This window comes from Neolamprologus brichardi, chromosome 18 (genome assembly GCF_056152115.1).
Source record: "Neolamprologus brichardi isolate AB-2024 chromosome 18, ASM5615211v1, whole genome shotgun sequence".
Taxonomy (NCBI): domain Eukaryota; kingdom Metazoa; phylum Chordata; class Actinopteri; order Cichliformes; family Cichlidae; genus Neolamprologus; species Neolamprologus brichardi.
The window spans coordinates 7226380-7239920 of record NC_142121.1 but is presented as its reverse complement, the minus strand read 5'-3'; the positions used below and the strand labels follow the sequence as shown (position 1 = coordinate 7239920).

At 44.4% G+C, this 13541-nt stretch overlaps 1 protein-coding gene across 1 annotated transcript; it reads left to right on the top strand.

Annotated features, from left to right (window-relative positions):
* Positions 1 to 7493: 7493 nt before the first annotated feature.
* On the top strand, positions 7494 to 12630 carry LOC148097553 (tripartite motif-containing protein 16-like). The gene is made up of 2 exons (XM_087832432.1): positions 7494 to 8690; positions 12556 to 12630. The coding sequence occupies exons 1-2, from the start codon at positions 7494 to 7496 to the stop codon at positions 12628 to 12630; spliced, it is 1272 nt and encodes a 423-aa protein (XP_087688558.1).
* Positions 12631 to 13541: the final 911 nt, after the last annotated feature.

The following is a 13541-nucleotide window of genomic DNA, read 5'->3' as shown; positions in this document are numbered from 1 at the left end:
TTATGCTCAGTTTCTCAATACTGGCATGTTGAAAATAATTTAAATAATTAAAAATAAATATGTTTAAGTTAACCAGTATAATGAATCAGAAAATAGAGTAACAGTGATTTTAATAACAGACCTCACCGTGTGTGTGTGTGTGTGTGTGTGTGTGTGTGTGTGTGTGTGTGTGTGTGTGTGTGTGTGTGTGTGTGTGTGATTGAAGAGAGGATTGAATATTAGTTTATTGTAGATTGTAGTCAGTTGGCTGCCACCTGGGCAAAAGAAAAATAGACACATCACATTATAACATTAAAACTTTATTGTTCTAACAGTATAATTATCACATTCATGCAAAATAATATTTATATTGTAAGACCGTGAAATGTGTTTTTGTAATAACATGATAGTATATTGTACAAACATGAAAAGTATATTGTTAGAACAATAAAGTTTTCACATTATAACGTGATATAGCTCTATTTTTCTTTTGCCTGGGTGGCAGCTCTGCGCTTCCATAGTTGGCCAAGTGGGAAATATTTTATTTAATAATTGTAATTATGGTTTTTATGTCTACAGAATTAATTTGATATTAATAATAATTATTATATAAGAAATGTGTGTGTGGTTTAGTTCAGTATGTAACCCCAGATAGTGGTATGGCTTCAGGGTAAATTAGCAGCAGTCTATAAAGAGCTGCCAGTTAAACAAGGAAGGTTTATTCATCTAAATGATTTATTATTGAAATAAACATGACATTATTTTTTCAGGTCTGCAGAGTGGGCAGTCATAATGAAGCAGTTCATTATAAGCTGCAGACTCAAGCTGCTCTTCATAGTTTTGTCCACCAGATGTCACCAAAGAGGACTGTGTTGAAAAGCTTTGAGTAATGAACCGTTTTTCAATGCAAGCTTCAGAAAGCTTCATTTGGACATCAGAGGGCGTCTGATGTTAAACACGTGCCATGGGTTGTTGTCCTGCGGCTTCTTGATGTTTTTTGCTAATAAAAAAACATCTTGTAATCTTAAAATCAATCTCATAGGTTGTGAGTATGCTTGTGCTATGAGGTCCCTGCTTCCACCTGATTAAGTAATTAACCAGCAGACATTTACATCCTCCTGCAAACCAGCCTATTCATTTATGGTCTCTGTAATAAACATTTACTTTTGGTCTCTATCTTTTGACTTATTTGAGCTATCATAATAAGTCCTGATGTACTACATAGAGGACATCCTGTCTTTCCATTGATAGCTCATGTGTTTGGGTAGTGTCTTTTAGCTCCAAAGAGGACGGAAATCACCAAAATCATTCAATGGGAAGGTTCATTTTTCCTCGATCATCAGGAAGATATATTATATACTATGACTTCTATATTTGTAAGTATGTGTATCATATTTTAGACCTGGGAGCAGAAATGCTGATGGTCACCCTAGGTGGACCATGGCCTAGGTGGACCATGGCATGGTCTATATGGTCAGACACTGCTGAAAACATGACTCTGTCTGGTTTAGATGATAAAATGTCTTTACTTTAGGAGGCTGTGGCTCAGAGTACATTCACATAATGCCTTTGAATAAATGTAAAAAGCTTGTTTTTCTCCTCCTTTGATTTCTTTGTCCAGGTAGAAATTCTGCTTTTTGCCTCTAAAATCTGAAACAGTTTGAAACAAAGTTTGGCGCTCTAATCCTCTCTGTGTTTTTCCTTTGGTCAGATGGTGATATTGAATGAAATATTCCAGTATTCAATAGCTCAGCAGCTTTGTAACATGTGGTTTTGCACACTGTTCCAGTGTTGCCAACTCCTCAGTAAGGAAAATCGCTATTGGCTGTCCTAAAAGTCGCTAGAAGTCGCTAAATGATGTCATCACCTAATTTGCATAATTGGTCATGCTAACGTAATTGTAATCTATGTTGTTGGAGAGAGAAATAACATCGTGGAAGAGACATAAAGTGAGTAAAAAACATCCTAAATGCATTTAGAATTTATTTAGAACTACAAATTAAATTTATTTTAGCAATTATTGTTTTTTTAATGTCACAATTCCAACCCTGCTCCTTTATCCGGGCTTGGACCGGCAAAAGTGACCCGAAATAGGCACTCTGGTGGATTTACTTTGTGTGTGTGTGTTTATAAGTAGTTTTAAACCTTGCGATCCACAAAACAGCATAAGAGTAAAAGAAGAACCGACTGCGTTACAGCACCCGCTGCTTGTTGAGAGTAAAAGCGATATGCGCTTTCACGTCTTTTTTTAGCGACTTTTTTTTAGAAAAAAAGTCGCTAGGGGGTCTGAAAACTCGCTAAATATAGCGACAAAGTCGCTAAGTTGGCAACACTGCACTGTTCAAACCTCAGATGTTTGTGTAAACAAGTGTGGAGGACACAAACTCACGGGGGGAGGAACGACATTTACTGTTGATGTGTCTGACATTTAGTCTCCATGAGTTCTCATAAGACTGAAGAACTCTGTGATCTCTAACATGCAGCTGTATGTTTTGAAATGATGTGTCTCATTCTCTGGACTTTACTAGACAACGAGTGAAGAACATATAACGAATATCATCTTTAAAGTGATGAATAATAACTCTGCCTCTGTGTCTTCATAAAAAGACCGTACTTCTGAAAGGTCAGAGGGCAGCATCCAATCTGGGTTTACACAGTTTTGCAGGTTTAGCTCTTCTGAAGTTCAGCACCTGCTTTTTCAACCAATCAGAAGCCAGTATTGTAGAGAGTTCATATTTCTTTTCATGCAATTGAATCATTTTGAATGTTTAGGTTGTGGAGGTAAGCATCGACGACACAGAGCTCTCAGTTCTCACTCCTTCTTTATTTGTCTCCAACATCAACTGCACATATCGCGCCACAAAACACAGGAACACACTTCCTCAACACTGGGTGTGAGTGGAGCCCTCTAGTGGTCCACCACACATGCCCCCCCCCCCCCCCCCCCCCCCGAACACCCAGCAGAACTAGTCCAGGACCCGGGGCTTAAGCAAACGGCCGGAATGGCTGAACCAGGGGTGTGGGGAACTGACAGAGGGCAACCCAGCCCGGGAGCGAGGCTGGCACTGGCGGTCAGAAAAAGCTGCAGACGACTCGGACTCCATTGATTGTGGGTCGCTCCTGGGGGAAAAAACAGAATCCATCAGCCCGGTGGCAGGTGGGCGGCCGCGGCGAGGGGCCTGGGCCGGGACCACCTGATCCTCTTGCATTACATGTGCAGGCTTAAGTCTGTCCACAGAGACAACCTCCTGCCGACCCCCAAAGTCCAAAACGAAATGTTTGTTGCCTGGTTTAAGAACCCTGTATGGCCCGTCATATGGTGGACGCAGCGGAGTCCTATGGGCATCGTGCCTGACGAAAACAAAACGAGCAGAGTCCAACGAACTCGGAACAAAAGTGTCAGGCAGGCAGCGGTGCACAGGACCAGGAACAGGACATGAGTCTGTTGGGGGGCAAAAAGGCAACAATAGCAGACCAAAGCTCAGAAACAAACTGGGGACCCCTGTCCGAGGTAATGTCAGCAGGGGGACTGAAACGTGAAACCCACGTTGACAAAAATGCTTTGGCCACCGTCACTGCTGTCGTGGACGCCAGGGGTACCGCCTCCGGCCACCTGGTCGTGCGGTCCACCAAAGTCAAAAGGTGCGTGAAACCCTGTGACTGCGGCAAGGGACCAACCAGGTCCACATGAACGTGATCGAAACGCCTACCCAGGACACGGAAAGGTTCGAGGGGTGCCTGTGTGTGCCGGTGGATTTTTGAGCGTTGGCATGGTATACAAACCGCCACCCATTCTTTCACCGTCTTGCGAAGGCCCGGCCAAACGAACCTGGCGCTGACCAGCTTGACCGAGGTCCGGACGCCGGGATGAGAGAGGGCATGCACCGAGTCAAAAACACGACGACGCCACGGTGGGGAACCACCGGGCGGGGGCGGCCGGTGGAAACGTCGCAAAGAAGGTGCGGACCGCCGTCCCACACCACGGTGTCCTCCAGCACAAGGCCCGTTTTTGTTGACTGAAGGGCAAGGACGTCCGGGTCAGCACGTTGCTCGGCGGCCATGGCAGCGTAGTCGACGCCGACATACACTGGAGAAACCAACACACGTGAGAGACAGTCAGCGACGTGATTGGACTTACCAGTCACATGCTGAATGTCTGTGGTAAACTCTGAAATGGCTGCCAACTGGCGCTGCTGGCGTGCGCTCCATGGGTCAGAGACCTTGGACATCACAAACGTCAAAGGTTTGTGGTCAACGTACGCAGTAAAGTTGCGACCCTCGAGGAAAAAACGAAAATGTCGCGAGGTGCAGGGCCAGCAACTCCCTGTCAAAAACACTGTACTTGCGTTCAGCATCCTGAAGCGTACGACTGAAAAAGGCGAGCGGTTGCCAGAGACCTGAAACCCGCTGTTCCAACACCCCACCCACTGCCACGTCGGACGCGTCGGTAGTCAACGCGATCTCCGCCGACGGAAGCGGGTGTGCCAGCAGGGCGGCGTCAGCCAGCGCAGACTTGGCTGCGGAAAACGCATGGACGCGTTCCGGCAGCCAGTCAACCGGATCTTTGGCTGTTTTACCTTTTAAGGCAGCATAGAGTGGCTGTAGCAGGTGGGCAGCTCTGGGGAGAAAGCGGTTGTAAAAATTTATCATCCCCAAGAACTCCTGCAACCCTTTAACCGACGTGGGACGCGGAAAAGCCGAAACGGCCTGGACTCTGTCGGGCAACAGAACCACACCTTCAGCGGAAATGCGGTGCCCGAGGAAATCCAGAACCGGCAACCCAAACTGGCACTTGGAAGGGTTGATGATCAGGCCGTGCGCTGCCAAACACTGGAAAACCTGGCGCAGATGGGACTCATGCTGGCTCGCTGAGCAGCTGGCCACCAATATATCGTCCAGATAAACAAAAACGAACGGCAGCCCACGCAAAACAGAGTCCATCAGCCGCTGAAAGGTCTGGGCGGCACCTTTTCAGGCCAAACGGCATGCGCAAAAACTCGAACAAGCCGAAGGGGGTAATGACAGCGGTTTTAGGAACGTCTTCGGCGCGCACGGGAACTTGGTGATACCCCCGCACCAAGTCAACTTTTTTCTAAAATTGACGTTCCGGCGAGATTGGCAGAAAAATCCTGAATGTGGGGGATGGGGTAACGGTCATTCTCCGTGGCATTATTTAAACGGCGGAAATCTCCGCATGGCTGCCACCAACCGTCCGATTTGGGCACCATGTGAAGCGGAGAGGCCCATGCACTGTTCGAACGCTGTACAATGCCAAGCCGCTCCATGGCTGCAAACTCTTCCCGAGCGACGGACAGTTTCGCGGGGTCGAGGCGCGCGAACACCGGGGGCCCGACCGTGGGAATATAATGCCCAACTCCATGCTTCGTTACCGTGCTAGAGAAATTAGGGACAGACAGCGATGGAAACTCTAAAAGCAAACACTGAAAAGCATCCCCGGAGGTTACTACATTAGCCCGAATCAGGGGCTCGGCGGCCCGAGTAAAACAGGGTAGCGAAGAAAACGCGAGAGCACCAATTAAACATCTGTTAGCAACATCGACAAGCAGTCCATGAGCACACAGAAAATCAGCACCTAAAATAGGTACAGAGCTAGCGGCAACAACAAGGTTCCACTGGAAATCCCGGCCATGAAAACAAACAGTCACCAACCTTTCCCCAAACGTTTTGATGGGAGAGCCATTAGCTGCAATGAGCTGCGGCCCACAGTTCGCTGCTAGTCCGTCGGCAGCGCTAGGGGGAAGGAGGCTCTTCTGGGAGCCGGAGTCCACGAGAAAACGTCTCCCGGAGCGCGAGTCCTCTATGAAGAGCAGCCTTTCTGTATTGCCAGCGGTCGCGGCTGCTACGGCGCGCTGGCGGGTCCGTTTCCCTGGGCCGTGAAAGTGCAAGGCGGCAGGCAGCGACGCGCTCTGTCGCTAAAACGCTGATGGTAGAAACAGATGCTCTTTCCGCGGTGCCGACGTGTAGCAATCCCTGCCGTCAGCAAGGGGGCGGATGCTCCAGGGGAGGCAGGTGGAGGCGTGGAAGGTCCCGCCAGCGAGTCCATAGCCAGGGCGTGAACGTCGAAAGTGCGGCTAGCCAGGAGAATGCGATCCGCTTCTTCAGCCAGGGAGCGATAATCCTTCGCAGGCAGAAGTGAGGAGTTTGCGAGAACAGCTCTCACGGCGGCCGGTAGTTGGCGGAGGACGAGGTGGGCGAAGAGGAATCCCCCGTCATCCGGCCCGAGCAACGATAGCATGTTCTCCATGAGCTCGAGCGCGGTACCGCCACCCAAGCCTGACAGGTTGAGGAGCTTTTCGGCTCGTTCAGTGTCAGAGAGGGCATAGCGCCGAAGAAGCAGCTCTTTAAGGGCGGCGTATTTCCCTTGGGCGGGTGGGTCCCGGAGGAGCGTCATCGCGCGACGGGTGGCCAGCGGGTCAAGCGAGGCCACCACACGTGTCGTCAGCCGAAATGCTGCGAAGGGCGAACTGAGCCTCCACGTGTACGAACCATGACGGGGGTCATGGAGCCAAAAGTCCGGCAGTTTCAGAGCCACAGCAAACGTAGCTGCAACAGGAGGCGGAGGTCCGGTGGCCGCTGATGCATCCATAGCGGAGTCTGCATTATCTGCTCAAGTTAGGGGTCACCAATGTGGAGGTAAGCATCGACGACACAGAGCTCTCAGTTCTCACTCCTTCTTTATTCGTCTCCAACATCAACTGCACATATCGCGCCACAAAACACAGGAACACACTTCCTCAACACTGGGTGTGAGTGGAGCCCTCTAGTGGTCCACCACAAGGTGAATATTTATATTTAGAGTATTTTCTCGATCAGTGTCTTCAGTCCTGACCCTGAGTGCGTACATTTAAAAATAAAGTGATATAACTTCTTTTACATTACTGTCAACTTCTTGTACAGTTTGACAGCTGATTGTTGTCGTGTTTGTCGTCATATGAAGATCGTTTCCTAAAGAGGACTGAACGGTCATTTAGCTTCTGACTCCATCCATGAGTCTGATATTTGCTGTATAATCTGTGCTGTTAATAGTGTAATGGAACATATAATTTGTACATATAATTTCATATGTAATTATGATGATCTTTACCCATTAAGATTTTAAATGAAACGATAAACAAAGGCCAAGAAAACTGATTTAAACTCCTGAGTCTACTATATATTTGCACCATGAAGAAATGAATTGTTAAAGTTTAACTGGGTCAGACTTGTTACTGCATGTTGTAATCAAACATAACACACCCTGCATTGTCTGAATGGCTCTTAGTCACACTGTAAGAATATTTCTTTAGTGCCTCCCTTCACAGATGTGTCTGTATCAGGATGGGTCTAAACAACATGGTGTAAATGCAGTTGCTGGTGAGCCTCATTTCCTGTAGGAGGTGAAAAAGAGCAGAGATCTGTTTCCCTTCAGAGCACAGAGGTTGTTTCTGTTCAGAGGAAGTGAAACTGTCTGACAGTCACTGAGAGACGGTGAAACGGCACAGCACACGAATCAAATGGATCAAACAAAAATCTGCTGTTCAGTCTGTTTGGATCTACTGAAGGATCCGGTGACTATTCCCTGTGGACACAGCTACTGCATGAACTGTATTAAAAACTTCTGGGATGAAGAGGAAAAGAAGAAAATCTACAGCTGCCCTCAGTGCAGACAGACTTTCACAGCGAGGCCTGTCCTGGTGAAAAACACCATGTTAGCAGATTTAGTGGAGGAGCTGAAGAAGACTGGACTCCAAGCTGCTCCTGGTGATCACTGCTATGCTGGACCTGAAGATGTGGCCTGTGATGTCTGCACTGGAAGAAAAATGAAAGCCTTCATGTCCTGTTTAGTCTGTTTGACATCTTACTGTGAGAAACACCTTCAGACTCATTATGATTCACCTACATTCAAGAAACACAAGCTGGTGGAGCCCTCCAAGAAGCTCCAGGAGAACATCTGCTCTCGTCATGATGAGGTGATGAAGATGTTCTGCCGTACTGATCAGCAGAGTATCTGTTATCTCTGCTCTGTGGATGAACATAAAGGCCACGACACAGTCTCAGCTGCAGCAGAAAGGACTGAGAGGCAGAGAGAGCTGGAGGTGAGTCGACAAAACATCCAGCAGAGAATCCAGGACAGAGAGAAAGATGTGAAGCTGCTTCAACAGGAGGTGGAGGCCATCAATCAGTCTGCTGATCAAACAGTGGAGCACAGTGAGAAGATCTTCACTGAGCTGATCCATCTCATCCAGAAAAGAAGCTCTGATGTGAAGCAGCAGATCAGATCCCAGCAGGAAACTGAAGTGAGTCGAGTCAAAGAGCTTCAGGAGAAGCTGGAGCAGGAGATCACTGAGCTGAAGAGGAAAGATGCTGAGCTGAAGCAGCTCTCACACACAGAGGATCACATCCAGTTTCTACACAACTACCCCTCACTGTCAGCACTCAGTGAGTCTACAGACTCATCCAGCATCAATATCCGTCCTCTGAGCTACTTTGAGGATGTGACAGCAGCTGTGTCAGAGGTCAGAGATAAACTACAGGACATTCTGAGAGAGGGATGGACAAACATCTCACTGACAGTCACTGAAGTGGATGTTTTACTGTCAGATCCACCAGAGCCAAAGACCAGAGCTGGATTCTTAAAATATTCACGTGAAATCACACTGGATCCAAACACAGCACACACATGGCTGTTATTGTCAGAGGGGAACAGAAAAGTAACAGTAATGGAACAACAACAGTCTTATTCTGATCATCCAGACAGATTCACTGGATGGTCTCAGGTCCTGAGTAGAGAGAGTCTGACTGGACGTTGTTACTGCGAGGTGGAGTGGAGAGGGGGAGGAGTTGATGTAGCAGTCGCATACAAGAATATCAGCAGAAAAGGACGGGGTAATGAATGTTTATTTGGATATAATGACAAATCTTGGTCATTAGATTGTAACAACAACAGTTATGCATTTTGGTACAACAACATTGAAACTTGTGTCTCAGGTCCTCGTTCCTCCAGAGTAGGAGTGTACCTGGATCACAGAGCAGGTATTTTGTCCTTCTACGGCGTCTCTGAAACCATGACTCTCCTCCACAGAGTCCAGACCACATTCACTCAGCCGCTCTATGCTGGACTGAGGTTTTACTTTATTGGAGACACTGCTGAGTTGATTAAAGTGAAATAGACTGAAGTCTTTCATATTGTGGGTTTAAATCTGTATTTTAGTTTCATTTTATTTTCTCTCCATCATTTCTGCACAGAGATCAGCTGTCAGTCAAACATTATGGGTGGTACCTCCACATCTTCTAGTTGTTCTCTTGATGTTTCTGAGTTTTTAAAGGAGATCTTTCCTGTGACTGTTTATGGAGGCTATCACTGCTCATCATCATTTTGATTTACTAAAATATTTCTCCACATGAAAATGTAAACTTCTCTATCCTCTAAATGTTTCTGGAATATTTGTATTGAAAAATGTCGACATTTCTCTTTATGAGTATGGCAGACCATGTGTGTGTGTTTGTGTTTGTTTTTGTCAAAATCATCAAACAAATGAGGAAAAACTGTGATTTTAATGAATGAATTCATATATTGTGTTGATGTTTTATTGTGTGAATAAACTGGAAGGTTTGACTATAAATCAAACTTTGAACAAAGTCTTTTCTTCTGTCTTCATTCCAGGATCTCACTCAAATCTGATGCAGAAAATATGAAACTAATCTGAGAGAATAACTGAAGCAGTTTTCCTCCTGAAGCATCACAAAGTTCAGAGTTCATGTTTAGAGCAGAAGATTCAGCAGTCGCTCTGTGACCTTTCAACTTTCTTCACTAAAACAGCTTCATTACAGAGAAACAAGTCACATTTTCTTCATGTTCTTAAGTCCTTTCAGATGTTTTTAATGGTCCTTGAATGCAGCATCAGTGTCGCAGGTTTAAAAGGTCACTTTCTGTTGTGTTCAAAGATTTCCTTCAGATATGGTCTTTAATCAGTAAAGCCAGTGATACAGCAGTGTCATTAGCTGTGTTATTGGCACCAGGCTGTGTTTATGTATGTATTTAATTCTGTCTGAGGATGTCTTCAGCATGAAATGATCATTTGCTCAGCTGCTGTGTCTCATCTCTTATCAGACATTGGTTGGAACAGAGTTTTGTTGCTGACCATCTGACAAGAGGGTGAAGAAAAGCTTCAGGCTTCATTTGGACACTACGTTGGACAGAAGTCTCCATAAAAATGACTCAGAAACACAAATATTATTAATGAAAGTCCAAATGTCAAAAAGGGGTCATACATGATCCTGAGAAATGTCCTTGAACATTTGAACATGAGTCAGAGGGTTGTCAGGTTTCTACACTGCATCGTGGCATCAAGCCTGAGATGTCTGTGTAAACAAGTATGGAGGACACAAATGCACAGACGCAGTCGAGCTGTTTACTGCTGATGAGGAAGGAAAATAGTCTGTTGGATATTAAAGCAGCATTTATTAGAGTAAGAACAGATACTTGTGTCCTTCATTTGATCCCCGTCAATTTACAGAAGACTTAAGGACCCTTTGACTTCTCACATACAGCTGCATGTTTACAATTTTATTATTGATTTATTTCTAGCAAAGCGAGACTTTACTGATTAAAGACACATAATCAGACATATTACTGTTACTTTCTGAAAAAGACTCACATAAAGCAGATTTATCACAAGCAAACATCAAGACACATCCTTCATGGCTTAAAGTTGCAGTGGGACTCTTTCGCCATCTGGTGGTTGTAACAGTTATGACAACTGTTCCTGCATATATGTCCCTCCTCAGTGTGAAGAAGACTGGACTCCAAGCTGCTCCTGCTGATCACTGCGTGTTCCTCCTGTGTCTAAAATCTATTTCCATTATGAATCAGGAAACTGTTTGCACCAATCATAAAGCCAATAAAATACGTCACACACTAAGAAATAACAAAAAGGAATTGTGGATTTCAAGGAGATTTTTCCCTCGTTTTTTGAAATCATAAGAATACAAACTAATGCAAGACTGTCATGTTTTCATAAGTTTGTAGAGACACTGTTCTGTTGTATTCTAGGACATCAGTCACTTTTTAAATGCATGCTCCTCCTCCTCATCATCAGCACCCATGACCTCCTTTTAGTCTTTGTTTTGTTATTTTTCAGAGTTCAGGAGACGTTCTTATGGGATTTCCACAGTGTACAAGTACTGTTTAGACCCTTTACCTAAAAGAAAAGAGTAAAGTACAAAGTAGATTTACTCACTGCAGGAAAATAATGCCTCAATCTGATATATTGTCTTATATGACAAACTGAAAGTGATGCATCAAAGTGTAAGCAGCATTTTCCTGTTACAGCTGGTCTAGATGGAACTGATCTGAGGATTTAGTGTTTGTGTTATTACGAGTGCTAAACAGATGGTACAGTGGACACATGTGTGACTCCTGTAATTAAAGCATCTTTCTTTCAGCTTAACGAGTGAACCGTCAGCACACACGTTAAAGTCCGTTTGGCTCGACACCACCGAACAGAGGCAGCAATATAACATAGCTAACATTAACAGTGCAGTGAATCCTGCTTGTGCCATCATATTCAGGACTGCAAACCGACTATTGAACGTCGTATATTTTACAGTAAAGGCTTTAAAACAAAGTTAGTACAAACATCACTAATGTCACATAACTTTGCCGACATGTGGCCAACAGTAATGTTTTAATGTTCTTCATTATTAAACATTCGCACATAAATAAGTGACATAATATTCAGTACTTACTTTTAAAAGTTTATTCTTCGCCGCTCCGCTTCTGCTGTTTTTTTTGGTAAAATTATCCACACCCACCGCCGCGCTGTGCATTCTGGGATATGTTGGGCCACGAAGTCTACACCGCCACATCCTTAAAATTCAGGGAAATGAAGGACGCATTTGAGGGCCGCATTTCAGGCAGCCTTCGAATTGGGACAGCCTTCGGCGCGTCGCTGTGACGTAATCGGCCTTAAAATGCGGCCTTTAAACCACGTTACCCAGCATGCCACAGGGCCACGATTTACAGCCCAGTGCTAGAAAAGTAGCTGTGATTACCCACCTGGCACTGTGCATAACGTCAGCAACTTGAGAAGGCTGACACTTGAATGCGGTGACCGGCCAGAAAGTACACGGAGAAGGGCAGCGAGGGCTCGCGTTAGGCTGGTGAGTCAGGTCCCCAGGAGAGTCGATCACAGGAAAAACGATAAAATCCAGGTTTTCCAGGCTAAAAATTAAAACAGAGCTAAGCAAACGAACACATACACAGAGAGCAGCGGCAGAAAGACACGCCAGCGCACGCTCACCCGGAAACACGACCTCAGTACTTTCGGTGTAAATATCTAATTAAATAATTACATGTGGCATTAATTAAACAAAATTAGAAATATATAAATAAATAATTTATTAAATGTTTTAAATTAAATGAATTGGCATTTAAATAATTATTACAATATGTATTTAATTAATTCATTACAATTTTAAATAGTTAATGAAATCTTAATTAATTGTTTAATGGTGTCTTTAATTAAGTCATTTTGTCACTCCTGGCTCTCCATACCCTTGGTCTGTCGCAAACAGGTAATCAAGAAGGAGACAGACTCGGAGGATGAGTCACAGGGCGAAGGCACTGTAACAGAGGGAGAGGTGAGGTAGAGCGGGGAAGACGATTATGGGTGGAAAACTAATACTGATGGGTCTTACGTACAGGTGGAGGAGAGACGCTCGGGAGGAGGGAGTGGATAGCTGAGTGGGTGTCCAGTTGAGACATGGAGGAGTGGTGCCAGGGGCGGATCTAGAGAAATTTCCCTAGGATGGCATAAGGGTGGCATGAAAATCAAATGGGGTGGCAAAATCAAAGCCTTTTTTTTCAAACACCTATGCAGGCGGTTACATATGGTTAAAATGATTCAAATGCATTAAGTATACACATGTTTCATATAAACATAGTCTATAACTTAATTATTTTCAGTTACACAAAACATGTGAATTTTGATTTTATGTGCTGTATAGCCTGTATAGTAAATAAATATGTAGCCCAATGAGTATACAATCCAGAAAGCTACACAACATGGGGCGGTTCATTGACAAACACAAGTCTAACTTAAGTTTCACACTGTTTTTTGTTAGAAAAATAATCAAATTCTGACTTAAATTTACACAAAATGTCAGAAATCTGCACTGTCATGAAAGAAAACTGAAACCTAATTTTTCATAATTTGTTGGGTTTACCCTCTGAGGTCCAAAATATAACTGGACACTTTGGACTCCTTTTCATTTTACATTTGTATTTCACCTTTAAATTGTTTCATTTAATATTTTTTCCTGGCCTTGTTTGGTATCATTCTTTTCAGCACAACCTCATGTGTCTGAATTTGGTTTTTTTTTCATTGACATATTGATTAACTGATCTGAAATCACACAAAAACATCAAATCCTAGTAGTAATTTACTGTAAAATCCCTAGACATTTTTATTAAATTATTTTATAACTTGAAATGCAAAACTTTTGCGAGATCTCGCAAACGTAACTCGGGATCTCGCAAAAGTTGAATTCCAACAATGGCG

What these genes read in the sequence shown, in the direction of transcription:
- LOC148097553 (XM_087832432.1), top strand. Translation starts at nt 7,494, where the DNA reads ATGGATCAAACAAAAATCTGCTGTTCAGTCTGTTTGGATCTACTGAAG. An exon ending in TGTCAGAGGGGAACAGAAAA is followed by an intron (nt 8,691 to 12,555) that starts GTAACAGTAATG and finishes TGTCGCAAACAG; the next exon opens with GTAATCAAGAAGGAGACAGA.